Below are 22,207 nucleotides of genomic sequence, written 5' to 3'. Positions count from 1 at the left end.
CAGCGTTTGGTGCTGTCAGTGTTCCGGATTTTGGTCATTCTAACATCATTCTGAACACTGTGTTGTGATGCACGTACACATTAAGGATTGTTATGTCTTCTTGGAGTATTAACTCCTTTATTATTATGTAATGTCCTCTTAAATTCCTGGTATGATAATTTCAAGATCTCTGTCATATCTGAGCCTGGTTCTGTCACTTGCTTTATTTCTTCAGACTGTGTTTTTTCCTTGCTTTTATACATACTTGTAATTTTTTGTTGAAACCCAGACATGATGTATTGGGTAATAATTGAGATACATAAGCCATTAGTGTGAGCACTTGTGTTTATCTGGCCAAGATTCACACTGTGTTTACTATTTACTGTAGCTGTAGGTGTCTGAGGCTTCAACTTCTTCTAGTATCTTTGCTTTTGTCTCCCCTGTTGTCTTTGGATGTCTCTAAAAACTCCTTCTTAAATAGAATCCTTGCAGTTCTTTTCACTGTCATCCTCTGTTATGATACAGGAGTCCTGTTGATGTGGTGGTGAGGTGTGGGGAAGAAGTTGTGTTCTATAATCCTATGATTAGGTCTCAGTCTCTTAGTAAGTCTGTTGTTCCCTTGGGCTGTGACCTTCACACATTCTTCTTAGCTTCCTTCTCCCTTGTGGTGAGACAGGAAGGCTAGAGGCACTGGATTTGGGTATTTCCCTTCCCTTCCCTTATCTTGGTTAGACTCTGGTAAAGTAGTTTCCCTGAATGGGGAGATCAGAATGCTCTTGGCTTATTTCAAAATGGTTATGTTTTTTCTTCCCCTGCTGGAAAGCATGAGGGGATTTTCTCATATTTGCCACAAAAACCTGCTGGGACTCCTGGAGATAAAACTCATGAAAGTGTGGGGTCCCTCTAAGACTGGGCCCTGCAAAATTTGTAACTGTTAAGCGAGTCTACCCTCAGCCTCTGCAGCTTGTCAGTTACCGTCTGTTTTCCTTCCTGGTACTGACTCCAGCCACTTACTTTTTTTCTAATTGTGAGAATGGGAGTGATGACTTCCAAACTCTTCACAGACTGGAGCGGAAACTGGAAGTCTGCCTGTTGCATATTTTAAGACTTAATTCATGTAAATGCCATACCAAACTTTTTTTTTTTTTTTAATGTAGTCTAATATACCACTTGTCTTTCATGGATTTTGAATTTTTTTATCTTGCTTAAGAAGGCTTTCACCATTTCATTTATAAATAAAATAAACATTATTATATCCTAAATCTCTCTCTCCCTCTCCCTTTCCTCCCCTCCTTTCTCTCTCTGTCTCTCCTATATAGATACATACTATTTAGTACTTTAATTAATCCTAAATTTTGTGTGCAGTAGGAATTTGAATTTATTTTTGCCAAGTGAACAACTATTGTCCCAATATCATTCATTGGTCAATGCTTTTTCCTCACTGATTTAAATTACTAAATTTTTTATTCAATGTGATCTATTTCTATTTTATATTCTATTTCGTTAGTCTGTTCATATGCGAATGCCACACTATTTTATTCATAGGGGTTTTATAATATGACTATTTTTTGTTTTAACACCGGGTAAAAAGTCTTTGCAGCTTCTTCATTTGCACTTTCAGCTTCACCAGAGAGCCTAACATTGTGGAAGACATACCAGGTCTTGAAGCCACTAAACCAGCCATTGTGAATGTTAAAGGATAACAGACTTGAAATATTTTAGCTTTAATAAAAAGGTCTTTATATGTTGCCAAGGATTTTTCTTTAATTGTGGAGAAGTTTTCCCCTGATGACTTCTGTGTTTGATCTTTGGTCTTTCCATTGCCTTTATTATTCTTACTTCTCATCTTCATTTAGATTTTTTTGAACTAGCAATCAGTTGTTCCATCTAGATAACTTTCTTTTATTTTTACACTGTCTCTAATTTGTGCAACAGTGTTGATGCCCTTGATTCAGTAGCTCAAGGGATGTCCTACGTTCTTCCATTTTTAAAAAATGCTTTAGAATTTCATGCTTTTCTTTCATTGTTAAAACTTGTCTTCTCTTACACTTGCCAGAGTAAATTACGTCACAGCATGGTTCTGTGGCACTTTCAAACCACTTTGCATGCTTAATATTTGGAATCCAACATTTAGCTAGTGATGCACAAAGATCAGAGAAAATTTCAAGACAGAATATTTCCAAAGCAGAGTAAAAGAACACACTGAGTGAGGATGAAGTACAGGAAATGAATGGGGAAATGTGTTCCGTAGCCTATTGGCTTGCTGAGTTCAGCTCTGTTACTTGGTGTTCATTTGTTACTACCTGGTGCAAAACATCTCTGTTCTAGGAAGAAGACTAATTAAGTGTTTACCAACGTTATTTCCATATTATATTGACTTTATTTCCCCTATTTACCAATCATGTAATTTTTATAACAGAAACATGTTTGTTGATCATAGATTTATTAAAAGAAATATGTTAATGTTATTGTTCATCTTCAGTATCCTTATTATTTTATCTGAATAATTAATTTCTAAGAAAATATGTTACCATCTCTTCCTATGATTGTCAGTTTGTAAATTTCTCCTTGTAACTATGTCAGTTTTTTCTTTATAGACTTTATGGTTGTATTTTTGGTGCATTTAAGTTCATGATTGGTATTTTTTTTTTTTTGAGGATTTTCTTGGTCATTATTTTGACAAAAACTTAACTTTTGTCTTTTATTAATATTGCTATGCTAGCTTTCTTTTGGTTAGTGCTTCCATATCACTCCTATCCTTAATTTTGTCTTTTCAATTTTTCTCTTATTCTGTTTTAGATGGTTTCTTTTAAACAACTCTAGCAGGATTTTCTTTTTCCCTCTAATATGATGAACTCAGCCTTTTAAAAAAGCTTGTTATTGACATTAAAGATACATAAAGTACACAAATCATAAGTGCACATCTTGATGAATTTTAACAAACTGAACACATCTGCATAACCAGGACCCAGATCAATAAACAGAATATTACCAGCATGACAGAAGCCTTACTTGTACCCTATCCACCACTCTCCCTTGACTAAGGGTAACCTCTATCCTGACTTCTAACAGGAAAGGTTAGTTTTACCTCTTTTTTTTTTTAAATCTATATAGATTGAATCCAACAGAATATACTCTTGTGCATGGCTTATTTTTCTCACTATTCTATTTATCAGATGCATTTAGTTGTAGTTTGTTCTGTCTCATTGCTGTAGAGTATTTTAAATTTATTTATCTGTCCTACTGTTTATAGGCATTTGAGTAGTTTCCAGTTTGGTGATACTATGAATAGTGTTACTATGTCCATTCACTACTTGCCTTTTGTGGACATGTATATATGAAGAGTAGAAATTTGGGGTCATGGAGTAGGCACATGCTTAGCTTTTGTGGATACTGCCAGGTAGTTTTTTTTAAAGTCATTGTACTAATTTACACGTCTGCCAATGAGATATGAGAGTTCCAGTTATTCTATATCTTCACCAGCTCGTGGAACTTTATGTCTTTTTCATTTTAGTCCTTCTGATGGGTGTATAATGGTATCTCATTGTGATTCTAATTGGAATTCCCAGATGATTGATAAAGTTGAGCACATTTTTTATATGTTTGTTGGCCACTTGAGTATTCTTTTTTGTGATGTGCTTGTTCAAGTTTTTGTCCATTTTTTCCTATTGCATCTGTTCTTTTAAAATTGATTTGTGGTAGTTTTTAAAATATTGATACATTCTAGATAAAAGTTCTTTTTTTGATATATGTATTCCAGATATCATCTCCCCCTCTGGGTTAGCATTTTACTCTTTAATGGTAATGGTGCCTTTTGCTAAACAGATTAAATCCAGCCTTTTAATGGGTACATTTAATCTTTTTACATTTATTGATTTCTGATATATTATTAATGTGTTTGGTCTTATTTTGTGTGATTTATTTATCATTATTTTTCTTTGTTTTTCCTTTTTCTACTTTCTGTTGGATTAATAAACTTTTTAGTATTCTTTTTATAATCTGCTGATTTGGAAACTATAGATTGGATTCCTATGTTTTTTTTTTTTTTTTAGCTGCACCAAGCAGCTTGTAGTATTTTCGTTCCCGACCAGGGATTGAACCCTGGCCACCTCAGTGAAAGCACCGAGTCTTAACCACTGGACTGCCAGGGAATTCTCTGGATTTCTACCTTTGAGATGAGTACCCTAAAATTTTTTGGCTTATATGCTACTGTTAAGATATAATTTCCAAGACTAGTGTAATTGCTTTATAGATAATCTATCTTTATGAATGATAACATATAGACTTTCTCTTTGTCTTTGATGTTGTGTGGTGTTACTGCAGTGTGTCTAGGTGTGAATTTATTTTGATTTATCCTGTTCATTACTTGAATGTACTTTGTACCTAAGGACTCCCATTTCTTTAACTAGGGACAGCCCTCAGCAATTCATTTATTTCTTCAAATCCTCCTTCTCTCTTCTCCCTCCATTCTCTTCTGGAACTTACACTAGAAGGATGCTGGAGCCTTTCAATTGTACCATCTACCCTGCTGCCAGAGTGATCTTTCACAAGTATGAATTCTATCAGTTGGTCACATGCTTGCAACTCTCTGTGCTGGACATTTTCCTAACCATCCTCTCATCTTTCCAGCTCTTCCATTGCTTATACAATCAATTTTTTGTATTAACTTTTTTCCTTTTGAAAAACCTAATTTCTGTTATCCTGGATGAACCCTGACAGATGTACTCTTCATTAATTTACCATTTTGTTCAGAAAAATTCCAAATGCCTTACCATGGCCTGAACACTTCTCTATGATGTGACCTCTGTTTACCTCCTCAATCTCATCTTGTTCCATTCTACCTCTCCTTCATTGTACACTAGCCATATTAACCTTCTGTACAGAAAGGACAACATAGCTGGACTGATTGCTATTCTTGGAAAAGCCTGCTTAAAAGGTTGGCCCTTGGCTGATGTCTGGGAGTTTGGTTTTCGGGAGAGTCTCCTTCACCCTAACTGATAAGAGGCATTATCTGTGCCTAGATGGTGCAAATAATATGGTTTATGCTGAATACATACTTTCCTTCTGGGACTCTGAAATTTTGGTGCATACTAGGCAGAGGGTGCCTATGTGGTCAGCCCCCAGTAAAAACGCTGGGTAATGAGCTTTCCTGGTAGACAATATTTCACTTATGTTGTTACAGCTCATTGTTGGGGGAATTGAAAAGCACATCCTCTGTAACTTGACTGGAAGAGGACTGTGGAAACCTGTGCCTTGTTTTCCCCGGATTTGCCATATCTACCTTTTGTTCTTGCTGATTTTGCTTTGTATTCTTTCTCTGTGTTAAATAATAACATGACTAGGACTATAAACTGAGTCTTTTGAGTCCTCCTAGTGAATCATGGAACCTGGGGGCGGTCTTGGGAACGTCACCCAGCACACACCTTATAGATCTGTGGAGGAACGAGACATTGTGTAGCATGTTTTTTTTCTTTTTTTTTTTTTTTTTTGCCACACAGCATGTGGGATCTTAGTTCCCCGAACAGGGATGGAATCCATGTCCCCTGCATTGGAAGCATGAAGTCCTAACCACTGGACCACCAGGGAAGTCCCTTGCGTAGTATTTCAAAGTCCATTCGTTAGAATCACTTATATTATTTCCAAAAGTAAATTTCACAAAGACAAAACATTTAATATACATTTTTACCTTTAAGAGTATCTTTGTGTATATATTTTTAATAGATATTCAGGCAGTGTAAAATGTAAAGAAGCCTTACAGTTATAGTGAATTAGTTTTTACAGGACTGGACACACCTAACTTCCTGTTGCAAACATTGTTGTCATTTTTGGGTGAAACAAACATGCTTCTCTATGGCAAGCCTTCTAACAACTGTGATATACGTTTCCAAACACACAGTTTCAAGGTTACAAGTCAGAGATAGTAGACTAACTATTAAAGCAAATAAACAAATACTTAGTCAGAACCTCCATTTTAATAAGCTATAGTATAAATATAAATTTAACTTAAATTTTACAATACCTCATAGGTAAATCACTAATCTCCCCCCTAATCTTTCCAACCCTGAGCTTTCAAACATTGGGTCAATAATTTCTTTACTTGAAGTCTTTCATTAAGCACCACTGACAGTGTTAGGATTTCAACAGAAATTTTCAGTAAGGTTGAATCAAGGTATTATAATCCCCTCCCCCACAGTTCCTCAAATTCACCCATTCGTTACTGCCATAAAGCTTTTTTTTTTTTAAGGTGGATTATCTGAAGCCATTCTCTCTCAGCTTCCACAAGGAAGAGTTCTACTTTTTTTAAAAATTTATTTTATTTTATTTATTTTTGGCTGTGTTGGGTCTTTGTTGCGGTGCATGGGCTTCTCACTGCCGTGGCTTCTCTTGTTGCAGAGCACGGGCTCTAGGCGCACGGGCTTCAGTAATTGTGGCATGTGGGCTCAGTAGTTGTGGCTCGTGGGCTCTAGAGCGCAGGCTCAGTGGTTGTGGCACACGAGCTTAGTTGCTCCGTGGCATGTGGGATGTCCCTGGACCAGGGCTCAAACCTGTGTTCCCTGCATTGGCAGGCAGATTCTTAACCACTGTGCCACCAGGGGAGCCCACAAGGGCTGAATTTAAACATGGCTTGATTATGGTCACGTGGGGTCTTCTTGCTCTCTTTGCTTTTCACTTTGCATGGCGGTGAATATTCCCTGAGAAGCACGGGCCTGTTGGGACAGGGGTGGGGTATTTGAGTATTCTCAGACACTTGTGGAAAATTAAAGAACTATGGAGAGGAGGTGGATAAAATAGATACAGGAGATAGATAAGAAAGTGAAAAGAGAGTATAGAGTTTGAACAGTATAACTTGGATGATAAAGCACTTAATTATAATCATAATGAGCCAGTGATGCATCCAATTGATGCAACTCAGGCAAGTAAACATCATGAAAAAGTGTTCATTCCCAGTTGTAAGAGGTTGTGTTGTAGAATAGAAAAGTCCCGAAGCTGAAAGTTCAGCCAGTTAATCTGCAAAACCTTGGACCCAGATCCAGAATCTCTGTCTGTAACTAATCTATAAACTAAATATTTAGACCCAGTAGCCTCCACTGGGGAAGTAAAACAAAAGTTTGGGAAGACAAAGGCAGAAAGCATTAATAATTGTAATGTTCCTTTAGAGATAAGCCTTGTAATCATGAAGAAATATGTTGAAGGTATTTGAAATATTTAAGAAAATATGACATATTAGAGAACACTCAACATACTTGACTTAATGATTTAATGTGAAATTATATGAATGTAATTAGTTAAGTTTATAAACAGTGTTTATGGGTGGAAGTTAAAGGGAGACACATACAATTCAAAAATAGTCAACTGTTCTTTGATGATTAGAATTGGAAATTATAAACACAATATTAATTGCATCAGCACCAAACAATTATGAAATGTTTAAGAGAACCTGATTTATTTGCTATTTTACTTTTATTCATTATATTGATAGGAGTTGTGTATATATATATAAGAAGACTTGGCCTGATAGGTTTGTTAATTTGCTTTGGCCTAATTAAAAGTATTAATGTTTAAAATACAGTTCAAATATTCAAGAGAACTTCATTAACTAATTTTGAAAATGGAGTTAATTTTTTAGGAGTATTTAATATGTTAATCATAGGTATGATGGTTAGTTTGCAATATGTCAGCTTAGCTAGGCTACGGTACCCAGTTATTCAATCAAACACTAATCTGGGTGTTGCTGTTAACGTGTTTTGTAGATGTGGTACTCAAATCCATCCTGTGGTTATTTACCCAGTTTGGGAATGTATAATTGGAATAGGTATACTCAGCAATTGGCAGAATGCTAACTTGCTTCTCTGACCTATGGAGTGAGGGCTATCACTGTGGGAAAGGCCAAGTGGAAGCCACTAGAAAATAGCAAACCAAAAGCAATACTGCATTCCTGGAAGGATTACAAAGATTAGAGCCACCATCACTTGAACTTGAAAGATGCAGGGATGGTGATTCGTATCATGGCCCCATTCAATTCTCCTATTTGACCTGTGCAGAATACAGATGGATCTTGGAGAATGACAGTAGATTATTACAAACTTAATCAAGGTGTAACTCCTGTCACTCCAGATGTGGTTTCATTGCTTGAGCAAATTAACACATCCCCTGGTACCTGGTATACAGCTATTGATCTGGCAAATGCCTTTTTCTCCATACCTGTTCGTAGGGCCCACCAGAAGCAGTTTGCTTTCCACTGTCAAGGCCAGTAATACACCTTCAGTGTCCTTCCTTAGGGGCATATTAACTCTCCAGCCCTATGTCATAATTTAGTTTGCAGGGATCTTGACCACCTTTCCCTTCCACAAGTTATCACATTTGTCCATTACATTGATTGCATTATGCTGATTGGACCTGATGAGTGAGAAGTAGCAACTAACCTAGACTTATTGATAAGACCTTTGCATGTCAGAGAGTGGGAATTTAATCTCCCCCAAATTCAAGGGCCTTCCACCTCAGTGAAATTTCTAGGGGTCCAGTGGTGTGGAACACGTTGAAGTAGTCCATCTAAGGTGAAGGATAAGTTGCTGCATCTGGCCTCTCCTACAAATAAAAAAAAGGCACAGTGCTTAGTGGGGCTCTTTGGATTTTGAAGGAAACATATTCCTCATTTGGTTGTGCTACTCCAGCCAATTTACTGAAGTTCCTGAAAATCTGCTAATTATGAGTAGGGCCCAGAGCAAGAGAAGGTTCTGCAACAGAGCTGCTCTGACGCTTGGCCCAGATGACCCAGCAGATCCAATGGTGCTTGAAGTGTCTGTGGCAGATAAAGGTGTTTGGAGTTTTGTCAGGCCCCTGTGAGTGAATCACAGTGCAGACCCTTCAGACCCTTAGGATTTTAGAGCAAAGCCCTGCCATCATCTGAGGATAGCTACTCTCTTGATGAACATCTTTTGACCTGTACTAGACCTTAGTAGAGGCTGAACACTTAACTATGAGCCACTAAGTTACCATATGACCTGAGCCGCCCATCATGAGCTGGGTGCAGTCTGACCCACCAAGCCATGAAGTTAGGTGTGCACAGGAAGTGGTATATGTGATATCTGGCTCAGCAGCCCCTGAAGGCACAAGTAGTTTACATGAGGCCAGGGTCGCCTCTCCTGCTACACTGCCTGTTCCCTCTCAGCCTGCACCTGTGGCCTCATGATGAGTTCCCTATGACCAGTTAACTGAGGAAGAACTGGGGCCTGGTTTACAGATGGTTCTGCATGATATGCTGGCGCCACCCCAAAGTGGAACAGCTACAGTGCTGCAGCCCCTCTCTGGGACAACCCAGGAGGACAGTGAAGGGAAGTCCTCCCAGTGGGCAGAAGTTCTAGCTGTGTACCTGGTTGTTGACTTTTCCTGGAAAGAGAAATTGCCAGAGGTCAAATCTATACTGATTCATGGGCTGTGGCCAATAACTTAGCTGGCTGGCCAGGGACTTGGAAGGTTAAAATTAAAAATTTGGTCACAGGGAAGTCTGGGAAGAGGTATGTGAACAAACCTCTCTGACTGTGCGAATTACTACTGGTTCTCTGGAGAACACCCTGATGGTTAATGTTATGAATTAGTTGAACATTAATCAAATATCTTGTCAAGTGGTTCTTTTTTTATATCAATCACTAGATGAATGGAGCATAATACTGAATTTAAGGTTTAAGAAAAAGCAGCTTTTAAAATTCACAACATTAATAAATTGAATACTAATTTAAACACACATAGCTTTAATTAATCTCGTTAGGTTACAACTCCTCCCTTCCCCTCATTTAGAAGCTTAAATGGCACTGACTAGACGTGTGACTTTTGTGACCTTTTGTCAGTTAAATTCTCAGTTTCCTCATCTGGAAATGGGGATCATTTTGATTTGCCTATTTTGAAACGTTTTTATGGGAATTACACAAGTTTATGAAAACTCTAAGCTATAAAGGGCTTGTCTCCTTAGAAGGCATTGCTTTAAAATAAAATTTAAGTCATTATCATAAAGTAAGTAAAATTGGTACCCTCTGAGTACAGATTGCATTATAACTGGCCCTGAGGCCTTAAAAAAGGGTGAAACAGTACTTTCCAAAGGACAAGCAGGATCAAAGAATACAGCTGGAATGCAGGCTGCGTTAATGACATTGAATTATGTTTTTGACATTTTACTTTAATTCTGATTATGTCAAGAAGAGAGTCTGTTCAGAGCCAAAGGCCTTTCACATTTCTTGAAAGAATTGCTCCTTTCACAGTGAAAGATCAGGCCTTGGGCTCAGAGCATTTGGAAGGCAATATTATCTGGCAAGAATTCAATGATTAAAAAATTAGTTATAATTACCTTCTATTTATGTCCAATAATACTGATTTTTCACTCACTATAAGTATATTATACAGTTTCCTCTTTAAATAAACGTACTTAAATTAAAAAACTTGCCTCATTAGGACAGATAATATAGGAAAGTGGCAAATAATTGGGAAAATGGTATGTAAGAATGGAAGGTGGGAGTAACACTACTTTAAAATGCTCTAAATATTTTTCTGGACACTAGTATCCACTCTCTTATCTAGAAATGCAAGATTCCACCTTGGGGTACTAAAGAAAGGTAGGCTATCTGCTAGTTGCCTTTTTTCCATTAGCTTGTTCTGTTTCTCACAGCTGTCTTGTAAGGTAGGAAGTATCATTTCCGTTTAGAGATGAGGGAAATGAGATTTTGAGAGTTTACTTGTTCAAGGTCATGCTATGCTGGTGCTGCAGCCAGTATTTAAATTAGGGTCGGGGACTGTGTGGAGAGATTGTCACTTGAGGTCAGGTTCCAAGGAGCTCACTGTGGGAGAGTTCTGGAAGGTAAGAGCCCTGTCCTTTACCGCTTTAAACAGAGCCCAGATGAGGCAGAAGCTGTCTTTTCCTCCTGGGGGGAAGGGTGCCATTTGCCTTCTGCAAAGTTTTGCTCAGATTTTGGCCTGAGTGCAGATGGATGGTTTTTAATGACTGTCCAAAGGGAGAGGAATGAAGGGAGACACATGGAACAAAAGGAGGAGAGAAACAAGGATCATTCTGAAAGGTTTGATTCCATGGGAGCCCCACATCCTTCTCTGGTCCCTCCCCAGGGTGTCTATTTTGGGGACATTGAGGTATTTTAGGCATTTTTTGAAGGTTGAAAATGGGAAGTTTATAGCGGCTCAATCCTGGCAGACAGATGGAAACAATTAACACCATAGCTTAAAAATCTCATACTTGGAAGCTGCTCAGCAGCCCTGATGCTTAAAATCCCTCTCTGGGTGGTTGGAGCAGAGATGGAAAGAGGAGGTAAATAAGATGAGTTCAGCACCTTTTATATATCGAGCACTTTGATATAATCTTCCCAACAGTTCCATGAGGGAACTGCCATGATTAACCCTATTTCCAAGATGACAAAACTGAGGCTCGGAGAGGTTATGCATATGCTGTGTGCCCAAGCTCACAGCCTGTAATCCTGGCTGGGGACTCAACCTCCCAAAGTTCATGTCTTTTTTTTAGCTAACAGGTAGAGAGTGTTGCATGAAAAAGTCTATGGCAGGCTGAATAATGCCCCCTTCCACCTGCACACCCCAAAGATATCCACATCTTGGTCTGTGGAACCTGTTAATATTACCTTATATGGCAAAAAAGACTCTGCAGATGTGGTGAAGTTAAAGGGTCTTGAGATGGGGAGATTATGCTGGATTATCCAGGTGGCCCTAATCCCAAATGTCCTTGTAAGAAGCAGACAGAGGGAGATTTAAAACAGACAGAAGAGGAGAAGGTGAGGTGACTACAGAGGCAGAGATTGGAGTGATGTGGCCACAAGCCAAGGAATGGTGGCAGCCATAGACAGTGGAAGAGACAAGGAACAGATTCTCCCTTAGAGCCTCTGGAGGGAGTGTGGCCCTGCTGACACTGATCTCAGCCCTGAGAGACTGTTTTCTCTGCGATAATAATTTCTACAAACCAACAAGTTTGTGGTAACTTGTTACTGCAGCCAAAAGAAACTATTACAGGGTCTGTAATAGAATCGTAAGGGACAGCATTTAAGGGACAGCAAGAGGGAGAAAGAACACTGAGAAAGTTAGGGGAACCAGGAATCTGAAGTAACACGGAGTGTTTCAAGGAAGGAGTATTCAACCACTGGCCTGTCCCAAGGAGACCAGAGGCTGGGCATCATCCCCACCATACAGGTCTCCTCTGCTGCCCTCGCTTCCACCTTTATGCCCTCTCTTCCTAGGCAGTGGGCCCTTGAACTCCTGAGCTAAGAAGGGTCTTTGAAGCTCCAGAGACCTTGGTCCAAGTTCTGTCCCAATGCAGGAGTGTCTCCTAGGGCATTGCAGAGGGTTGTAAATCACACTAACTATACTTTGTTTAAGGCCAGAGATCATCACTGGTGCCTTGGTGGAGGGTGAGGGAGAGGAGGTAAGTGAGGGCAGAATACTGGAATGTGACTAAAATCTCACAGTTCAAAAGCCACTACACAGTCAGTAGATGATTAGGATTAGTAGAGATCCTGACTTCTTCAGAAGCCAGCACTTTACAAACACTGTAAGATGTCACCGTAACAAATGCACAAGGCACAGCCTCCCTCGGGTAGGTGGCTTGATCCACCAGCTGGCACTCGGTGACTGTCACTCATCAGATGTCTAGGTGAATTAGACATGATTCTTCCTGAGGGGTGGGGGGGTGGGGGTAGATGTGAGCCTTGTCCTTGAGAAAAGCCATCTCCACGTACAGAATTGGTGAAATGAGATAAGGTGTTAGACTCCAGCCCTCAGGCATCGTAATCCCCTCTCTGCTCTGGTCCATACTCAGCAGCGTGGCTGTGTCAGTAAGGCTTCTGCCTGGCATCACACAGCGTGGCATCACACAGCGTGGCTTCACACAGAGTGGCTTCACACAGCGTGGGTTGTATTTATGCTGCAAGCTAGCAGGTAGGCCAAGTTTGCCGCTCTGAGGCAAATATGCAAACTCCTCTCCTTGGCCAGAGAGGCTGGGTAGAAGTGCACCTGACCAGCTCTGCGCCTCCCCTCACACCTCTCTGCCCCCTTGCTCGCTTCCCTCACCCCGTGCTCCTGTCCTGCCCAGCTTTTCTCTGATCTCAGAATCTGCCATGCCCTGGGATTTTGCACCTGGTGTTCCCTCTGCCTGGAAAGTTCTTCCCAATACTGACACCTTCTCGACCTTCAAGTCTCAGCTCAAATGTCACCTCTCCAAGGCTCCTTCCTGGACCATTCCAGCTCAGGTGTCCTCACACCAAAGGCATGCTGTAGTGCATCCCCTTGTCTATTTGTTCTGCCTAGTCTCTCTCTCTCTGTGGAATTATTTTGTTTATCTGTTTACCTGTTCATTGTCTGTCCCCTTCTCCCCATCCCCCCTAGAATGTAAGCCTCATAAGGGTAGGATGTTCTGTTGGACCTACCATTCTGTTCATAGCCAGAGCTTATAATATACTAGGCAATCTCACATATGAAGCTCAGGGCTGCTCCCACCATGGCCCCCGTGAGAGGGCAGCCCAAGAAGAAGCACTAAAGGGCAAGGTCATGGATGGAGCTTCTAGGCCAAGCTAGACCCGGCTGCGAGGCTGCTGGAAGCTGGTGGCTGACAGGATGTACCACAGCACGAGAACTTATGGAAGGGAGCCCCAGGAAACTCCTGAATGGGCAATGGGGTTTCAGATGGAAAAAGAGACTTTTAGGTTATTGTATGACCACAGAAGTCTTCAGAGAATGGAGTCAATACAGAGGACTCAGGCAGTGGAGGTGAGATCCAGCAAGATGCTTGAGAGATGAGGGTGCAGCAATGAAACTCCCCCCAAAAGTTATGCCTGTTGGCTGGATGCTTTATCCAAGCATCCTCACTGGCAGCAGGACTGGGTTTATCCATATGGTGGGATCCCTCCATCCTTTAGATAGTTAACGATCCCCTTTTTAGTCCACGGTACAGCAGTAGCACGCACTCGCCCACCAGACCGTTTAGAAAAACTTGGAGAGAAGCCCAGAGGCATCACAACATGCTGGTGAAAGGCTGATGATGACTGTTTCATAGCCCATTTGCTGTTTGTTTAATTACTTTCTTCAACTAATTTTGTAAGTCTGTACTCTTTGTCATGGTGGCCACTGAAGTCTCCACTCAGTTAATTTAGTGGGTACCTAATGATTGGACAGGGGTTTCTTCAAGTGCTTGTAACCAGGAATTCTCCCAGTCTTTGCTGGAGGGCTCTGTGTGTTGTGAGAACAGGCCTTCAGCACTCAGCCAGGCAGTACACACTCTGTCTTAGTTATCACTTCGGACTTTCTCAGAATCTCATGGTCAGCCAGAGGTGAGTGTTTCGCCTCTCAGGGATTTTCTGGAGCTTTTCAAAGGTAACTATAGATATCTTATTTCCCAGTTTCTCCTTTTAAGGTTTTTGTTTGTTTGTTTATTTTGTTTTGTTTTTTAATTAGCTTGCTGTTTGCCCAACTGTTATTGCTACCTCCAGCAGCTGCAATGTTAAACAATTGCTGTTGATTGTTTTTGAGAAATGTCCCCTGGGAAAAGTCTGCTTGCACTGGGCAAACTCTGAATTGGGTCAAGTGATAGCAAACATTGTGAGAGGGGCTTTCCAGAGAACTGCCAGACAGGTCAAATAATGATAATTCTCTGACAATGGAGTTTTGAAAGAGCTACAACTCTGTTTTGATCTTTACTATATCTACAAGGCTGCTTGTTTCATCACTGCTTTTATGGAGGAGAGGGCTTTTTGGAGGTTTTTACTCTGGCATTCCCATTACCTCATTTTCTCTTTTCCTTTCCTTTCTTTCCTCCCTCCCTCCCCCTTCACTCCTTCCTTCCTCTTTCCCCCTCTCTCTTCTTTCTTTCCCTTTCCATTTCTTCCTTCCTTCCTTCCTTTCTTTTTCTTTCTTTCTTTCTTTCTTTCTTTCTTTCTTTCTTTCTTTCTTTCTTTCTTTCTTTCTTTCTTTCTTTCTTCTTTCTCTCTCTCTTCCTTTTCTTTCTTTCTTTCTTTCTTTCTTTCTTTCTTTCTTTCTTTCTTTCTTTCTTTCTTTCTTTCTTTCTTTCTTTCTTTCTTTCTTCTTCCTTTCTTCCTCTCTTCCTCCCTCCCTCCCTTCTTTCTTTCTTTCCTTCCTCCCTCCCTTCCTTCTTTCCTTCCTTCCCTTCTTTTTTTTTAAATAATTCACTTGCTGAAGAACTTAGGCTGTTCGACTTGCAGAGTTTCCCAAGTTTGGATTTCGCAATGGCATACTCTCTGTGTAGTTCAATATATTCTTTACCCTTTAAAGGTCATAAAATGGCAGCTAGATACAGAGACCTGATATGACTCAGGTTTAATCCCTTTGTAAGACTATAGCTGGTGTTGTGTCCCTTCTACAGGAGGCACAATATATAAATTTTCAGGGCAAATTTCTAGTGCAGTAAAATTTATTTTCAAGCAGGATGGTCAGTACATTTACATTCCAAAATTAAAATAGGAGCAGAAATCTCATTCAACCAAGCCTAAACCCTCTTAGCTGGCTATTAAATAAGAAAAATTTAATATGTTGGTTTGTCAAATATAGAACTTTTAGGATCTAAGACCATCTATAACTATAATAACTTTTGTAATACTTCAGTACAGTATAATAATTCCCTATGAATACTAGGTCAGTGCTGTCCAATATTAATCATAAAAGTTAACACTTATATAATATTTATTTTGTGCTAGGCACTGTCCTACTCCCTTTTACATATTGCACATATTTTCATTTCCCTCTGCTTGGTAGATTGAAAATGTGAATATATACAGTATATACATTTTGTTCCTCCTATTAGCATGTGTTGGAAAGTGTTGACTACATTATGCTCAACAATCACGAAGTCCCCAGTTTCAGTCTCTTCATTTTAAAACCCTGCACAAAAGCCTGTGATGGGCAAATATTGTTCTTCTGCTCAAGAGTTGATATTAAGAGTTGACACAGGAAATATCTGCTGAAGAAGCAGACATGGCAACATTAACCACCTCACACATGTTCAGATATTTCCTCCCAGTCTCTAGCTTGTCTTTTCATCCTCTTAACAGCATCTTTCTGAGAGCAAAAGTTTTTAATTTTGAAGAGGTCCAATTTATCAATTTTTTCTTCTATGACATGTGTTTTTGGTGTCAAGTCTAAGAACCCATTGCCTAGTCCTAGATCCAAATATTGTCTCTTATTTTTTCTAAAAACATACAGTTTTGTGTTGTACATTAATCTATAATCCATTTTAAGTTAATTTTTATATAAGGTGTGAGTTTTTTTCATGATGGATCCAGTACTATTTGTTGAAAAGGCTGTCCTTCTTCCATTCAATTACTATATGGAAATGATGGTATTAACTAACTACTCCAGACTTTCTATACATTTAATGCAATTTTTTCTAGTCATAAAATAGCTAGAAAAAAAAATCACATTTCATATTTTTTGAGAGATACTTCATTTTGAGATTCAGAGATTTCATTTCCTATTTGAGAATCATAATCTTGTCCCATTGCTTTTTCTTTACTAGACAGTGTTTCATTGTGGTTATAAAGATTTAGAAAAATGTGGCAGAATGAGAATGCCTAGGCCATACGTCTCAAGAAAAGTTTGAAAGAAGTAGGAGGAAGAGAAAAGAAAAGAAAGACAAGTGAGGGCCTGGATTACAGCTTTGATTCCATCATTGTTTACCTGGATTCCCTCGGACTGCTTTCCTGCCTGTAAATGGGATCAACAGTCCCTCTCTGCAGACTCCTTGTGGTAAATAATACCACATACAGAAAGTGTCTAGGTTCTGCTGCAGTGCCCTTCTCACCCTCAGGGGACAGATGGAAGAGCCAGACTCTTTCTCCTGGGAATCAGGCTGCAGGAGGCTGGTCTTGGAGGTGCGTGGAGGGAGCTGAGCAGCTGGCGAGTGGAGAGCTCGGATTAGCATGTTGCATGGAGGGATGGCTGGGCCATGATGTGCTCCCCACCCTGCCCCCAACTCAGCACACCCGCCCTCGGAGCTCCGGCTATAGAAAAGATCAGTGACGCAAATGGATTAGGAAAAGCCTGCCTGGCCTCTTCCTGCTGCCACCGCACCTGGGGCTCTCCACGCTGGAGATTAGTGGGTGGCAGCTTTGTCAGGGGGACAGACATTTAAACGTCAGCTTTAGTTTAAAGAGAGCCTCTAAGAAGAGAGGGAAGAGAAGACCAGCTTTCTCACCTCCTTCTCCAGCAGATCAGTCCCTTGCTTTCCTGTGAGTCTGCACCTTTTCAAAACACAGGGCTTACTATTCCTTCTACTGATTCTTGCCCTTCAGGCAGGTGTTGGTGATCATTAGAGACAGGGCTGGTTCTGGCACCAAATCCAACTCTGCTTGTGGCAGCCAGAGAGGAAAAGACATGAATCATGTCTGGGAGGCAAAAAACGTTGTTTACCCACTTTCCCAGACAGAGAGGACAGCAGGCGAGAGACATTCCCCAGACAAGGAAGCTCTCTGTGACAGAACATGCCCAGCTCAGAGGGAACCATTCTCATGGTTTGTTTGTTCATTCGTTCATTTATTGACTTAACACTTAACTGGGAGTTTATTTATTTACGTGCTCATTCACTGAGAACCAGCTGAACCCAGCCAGCCACCAATGAACATTTCTTTAGCTTCTCCTGTGTGCCTGGCCCTGCACCCAGGCAGGGGGACGTAAGCGATAAAACATGGGGCTGGTGTGCTGCAGAGGGGGCTGGACCATGCATGGGCTGTCATGGCCAGTGCTGGTCCAGACATGCTCCTGGACACTGCAAGGGCTCTGCCACACGTGTGTCTTTGCAGGCATGAGCCCGGCCTCTGTGACTCTGGCCAGTGCCCTGCAGGTCCGGGGCGAAGCTCTGTCTGAAGAGGAGATCTGGTCCGTCTTGTCCCTGGCTGCTGAGCGGCTCCTGGAAGACCTCCGTGGTGGTAAGAGTGTGTGACTGGGGCAGCTGAGTCACAGGGAGCTGAATGTGAAGCTTCCCAGACACATTTCCGGGTGCTGCTTATTGATCTGTCATCCGTCCGTGGTATCAGAATGAGTAGGCAAAGGACACCCACCCATGGAGCTGCTCTGGGAGGGCAGCTCTGTCTCTTGGACCCATGGCATGCCGCAGAGTTGGAAGAAAGTTCTTTTGCCTTGGTATTGCAACTTTTCTGGGCATGGTGTCTAGGGAGAGAGCAGCTGCAGCTCTGTGGGCCTCTCCCAACACCTGGGCAGTCTGGGCAGAATCAGAGACAGGAGGCAGGCGGCAGCTATCAGGATGGCTGGCATCCGCAAAATGGTCGCCTACAAGATGCTGCAACAGCTAGTGTCCCATCAGGGGACGGAACCCACACACTCAGTGGTCTAAACAGGGGAGGTTAATATAAAGAATTATTTATAACCCCGATAGAAAAGTAACTGTCAGATATAAGAAGACTCAACATGGCCTCCTAGGATTGAGGGCAGTACCCAGTGAGGGACAAAATTTGAAGGGAAGCCCCCCCCCCAGGTTGGGGTTCAGATCGGCTGGAGGAGCTGTGCTTGCAGCCCACGATGATGGCAAAGTTCTCTGCTTTGCCTGGCCATAGCCGTTTGCAGTCACCGGACAAGCTAGGCACAGGCACTTGCCTATAGGTGACCCTCTGGGTGGGGGCGGGAGCAGGTGAGCCACAGCTCCGGGATCTAGTGCCGGCAGGAGGCCTGGAGCCCAACGAGTCCGTGTAGACCGGGTCGCGAGAAGATGATTACTTGAAAAGGTCGGCCCGAGGGGTGGCCCTGGGACGTGCGTAGGAGCAGAGCGTCACTCTTAAGCACAAACCGGTGACCGCTCCCCCACCTCCCTCGAAACAGCAGGAGAGCCCGCCTCCCGCAATGTCTTTCCAGCGCCCTCTACTGAGAAAACTGCACATCACGCTCGCCGTAAAAGATGCTTAAGGGAGGGAGCAGGTCTTGAAAGACGGATTTGGAGATTCGAGGCCTTAAATTCATAACTGGAACAAACACTGAGTGCCCACACCCAGATGTCAGCTCCGAAGTCACACGTGCTTGGGGACTGCCAGCCAGCCGTGGAGGCTCCCCATGCGGGAGATGACACATGCGCAGTCAGGGTGAGGGTCCCCGCGTGGGGAGGCTGTGCACCGGTCCCTTCAGCTGCATCTTCTTCCTGAGTCTTCAATCCCTCTTCCTCGCCCTGGAGGTTCTGATGAACAGCTATAGTACATCCAGAAGACCGGCTATCTTGGTCCCTGAATTGGCTCCAGAGAACTCAGACTTGTGCTAATTTCCAGGTGGATCTGATCTCTCTTTACCTTTTACCTTGAGACTCTTGGGCCACCTGTGAATTTGGACGCAGCTGCTAGTTTCCCAGCTACCGCTGCAGCCACCTTTCATGACACATGCTCCTATGCCTGCTCACGTCAGGCTTGAATTCCTTCCACTACATGTTTCCCCGGGTCTTGCTCACAGTTCATCCCAGAGGGGGGGTTTGCAAGGCACCTGCCGGGCACAGTCCCACAGATGGCCCTCCAGATGGCAGCCCTATCTCTACACCCGCATCGCTGCCTTGGTTTCAGATTCCTCGGACTATGTGGTCTGCCCCTGGTCAGTCTTGCTTTCTGCGACTGGAAGTCTCTCCTTCCAAGACCACGTTTCTCATATAGAAGCTGCTCCTTTCAAGGCCCCTGAACTGCTACCGGGACAGAGTGATGACGAGCAGCAGCCTGATGCATCTCAGGTAAGGCACGTGGTGTCTCTGCAGCCCCCCTGGGCCTGTCCTCTGGGAAACGCCTGGTCCTAGGTCATCCCCAGCTCCCAGCTCAGCCCCGAGGAGCACTGAAGCAGAATGGAGTTAAAGAATTTTATTCCCAGGCTTTCTTGCCAGTAATTTATTAGCTCTTAGATGAGGACAAGTCAACTTTTCTGAGCTCCAAGATCTATGTCTATAAAGTGGGGTTAATATGACCTAACAAGTCAGCTTATTAGAAATACTCAAAAAGAAGTTCTGGAAAAATTGTAGATAAATGGTCCAGCAGCATGTAGCAAAACAGTAAAAAGGGCCCAGCAAGTCCTCAACTGGAATGTATCCCCAGGCACGAGGAAAGATTGATTTGGCTGCCGTGATGTTTATTGCTGTGTGGTCGACATCAGTGACAAACTGGAAACAAGCTAGATCTCCAGTGAGAGTTAGACATGAAACAAGACAGCATTAAAATTAAGCTGTAGAAACTTAATGACCTGAAAAGAAATTAAATATATACATGTACAACGTGGTCCTAGTTGTGTACACATACACGCACACGCACATACACGTGCCCAGAGTTCTAAAAATATATGTCTTGAGTGATTATTTCCGGATGGCAACATCAGTGGTGATTTTTGTTTTTCCATGGATGTGTTTTGCTTCTGCATAGTAAAAAGTTCTAGTTAAACATGATCTTCAATTTTAAAACGAAGCATTTCTAAGGAAAGAATGATGTCAGGCAGGCACACAGCACTGGGCAGGGCATAGGGTGTGTTTAATCATTGAGTTCTGTTCCTTTCCCTTTCATTGGAAAAGGGCAAATCTGGAATTTCCGCTCCTCTCAGGAGGCATCCTGGAATGGGAGCTGCTTTTCCTTTGTGCTTGGAGAATAGGACCTCAGTGGCTTCCAGGTTTGTCTAGTTTGGGCCCATGTCTGACTGGTTTGTCTCCAAATCAGATCACCACAGCGAAAACATGAGAGTCACCTTTGCGGTGGCCTGGGCTCCGTCACCCCACTGGCAGTTGCCCCAGCACACCAGACCCCTGAACCCTTTCCTACAGTGCCAGATTCCGGGGGTGAATCCCTGGACTCCTGTGTTGGACACAGACTTGAGGGCCTCTCAGATTGCCCCTATTTGGGTCTCTTGGGTGATGCTCCACCCACACCAAGTTGCCTCCTACACTCTGAACTCAGCTAAGATGATACATCCTGAGCCATGGGATCTGACTTTCTGAGCAAACACTAGAGGGGCCTGCTGATGAAACCTGAAAGTGCAGGGGAGCTAGTTTCCTATGGAGTGAAACTCCACCAATGGGAAGTGGGAGATGGGAGGGGAAGGAGAAGATAAATCCTCCCTTCTTCCTTTCTTCATGAACTGCTTTTAGGAAAGTCTTGCTAGCCTTCCAGAGAAGTTCTGAGTGCCAAGGCTTAGTGTGCTGTGCTTCCTGCTGTGCTTTGTTGCTTGTTACAAGGAAGTGACCAGTGTAGTGACCCCACACATCACATCTGTCCTTGCCTCCCTCCCCCTTTTCTCCTCACCCTCATTGCCCTGGGCTTACTGCTCCTGAATGAAATGTCATACTGAATCCTTGCTTCAGGCTCTGATTTCTCCAGGACCTGAGCTAAGACAGATCTTGAGTGCTCCTGGGGTCCTTCCCCATCCTTCCCAACACTCACTAGTGAGGGACAGACATCACCCTCCTGACTGCAGCTTGGCCTCTTCTGAAGATCTAGTCCCTCCTTTGCTCAGACCATCCTGGAGCTGAGCCAAGCTGGGGAGGAACATCCTTCTCCCTCTGCACATGTTCCTCCATGGAGAGGAGGGAGGGTTCCCAGAGTTCCAAGGCTCAAGGAATAGGCTGAGCTAAGAACTAGGGAAGCGTGTTGCTGAGAATCTGAGCCAGGAAGGAAAGGGTGAGTTTGAGCTGGGAGAGGGTCAATGTGGGCAGGGACTGAGTCCTTAATGGACCAAACAACAATTTGTTGATGGTTTAATTCCCTAGGCATGGCATATGGGAGTGTGGCTTAGGCAGAAGAAACCACTGGCCTTCAGCCTTATTTGTTAGGCCAGGATGCAAGGTTACCTGGCCATTCCCTCTCTTACAGCATCCCTACCACGCAGTTCTGTTAACTTCTGTTTTCCTCCATTCATCAGTGTCTCCTGTCTTCATCTAGTTTGGCTTGGGTCCTGTGGGAGGTGGGGTAGACAATCAGGAAAGTAGTCTCAAGAGAGGCTGTGCTCAGAATCCTCCCACAGCCCTGGGCCCTTTCTGAGGTTAAGAGGATGTACTCTGACCCCTCTCCTCAGCACAACATTCAGCTCTACCCAGCACACTGAGATGTTTCCTCCACTGCCTGGAGTGTTAGTTCTAGGTGCAGGTGGAAGGTGTGGGCAGGTCTCTAACTACAAGGCACTCATTCCATCATCACCCCATCCCGGGATCATGGCAGACATTACCAATCTATCATGATGTTCTTTCACGCTGAGCCAGGAGTTG

The 22,207-nt window shown here is 42.6% G+C and overlaps 1 protein-coding gene across 1 annotated transcript in view; it reads left to right on the top strand.

Annotated features, from left to right (window-relative positions):
• LOC113615769 (FERM and PDZ domain-containing protein 2-like) overlaps positions 1-22,207 on the top strand; it is a 97,331-nt gene that overhangs the window by 20,741 nt on the left and 54,383 nt on the right. Inside the window, exons 2-3 of the mRNA XM_027098532.1 lie at positions 17,787-17,912; positions 19,542-19,702. Of these exons, the coding sequence (XP_026954333.1) occupies positions 17,787-17,912; positions 19,542-19,702 (287 nt within the window). The remainder of the gene's footprint in view (positions 1-17,786; positions 17,913-19,541; positions 19,703-22,207) is intronic.

Source organism: Aethalodelphis obliquidens, unplaced genomic scaffold (genome assembly GCF_003676395.1).
Source record: "Aethalodelphis obliquidens isolate GAN/ISIS:26980383/991018 unplaced genomic scaffold, ASM367639v1 scaffold124, whole genome shotgun sequence".
Classification (NCBI taxonomy): Eukaryota; Metazoa; Chordata; class Mammalia; order Artiodactyla; family Delphinidae; genus Aethalodelphis; species Aethalodelphis obliquidens.
Note: the sequence above shows the minus strand (reverse complement) of the source record. Positions and strands in the feature narration are given on the sequence as shown.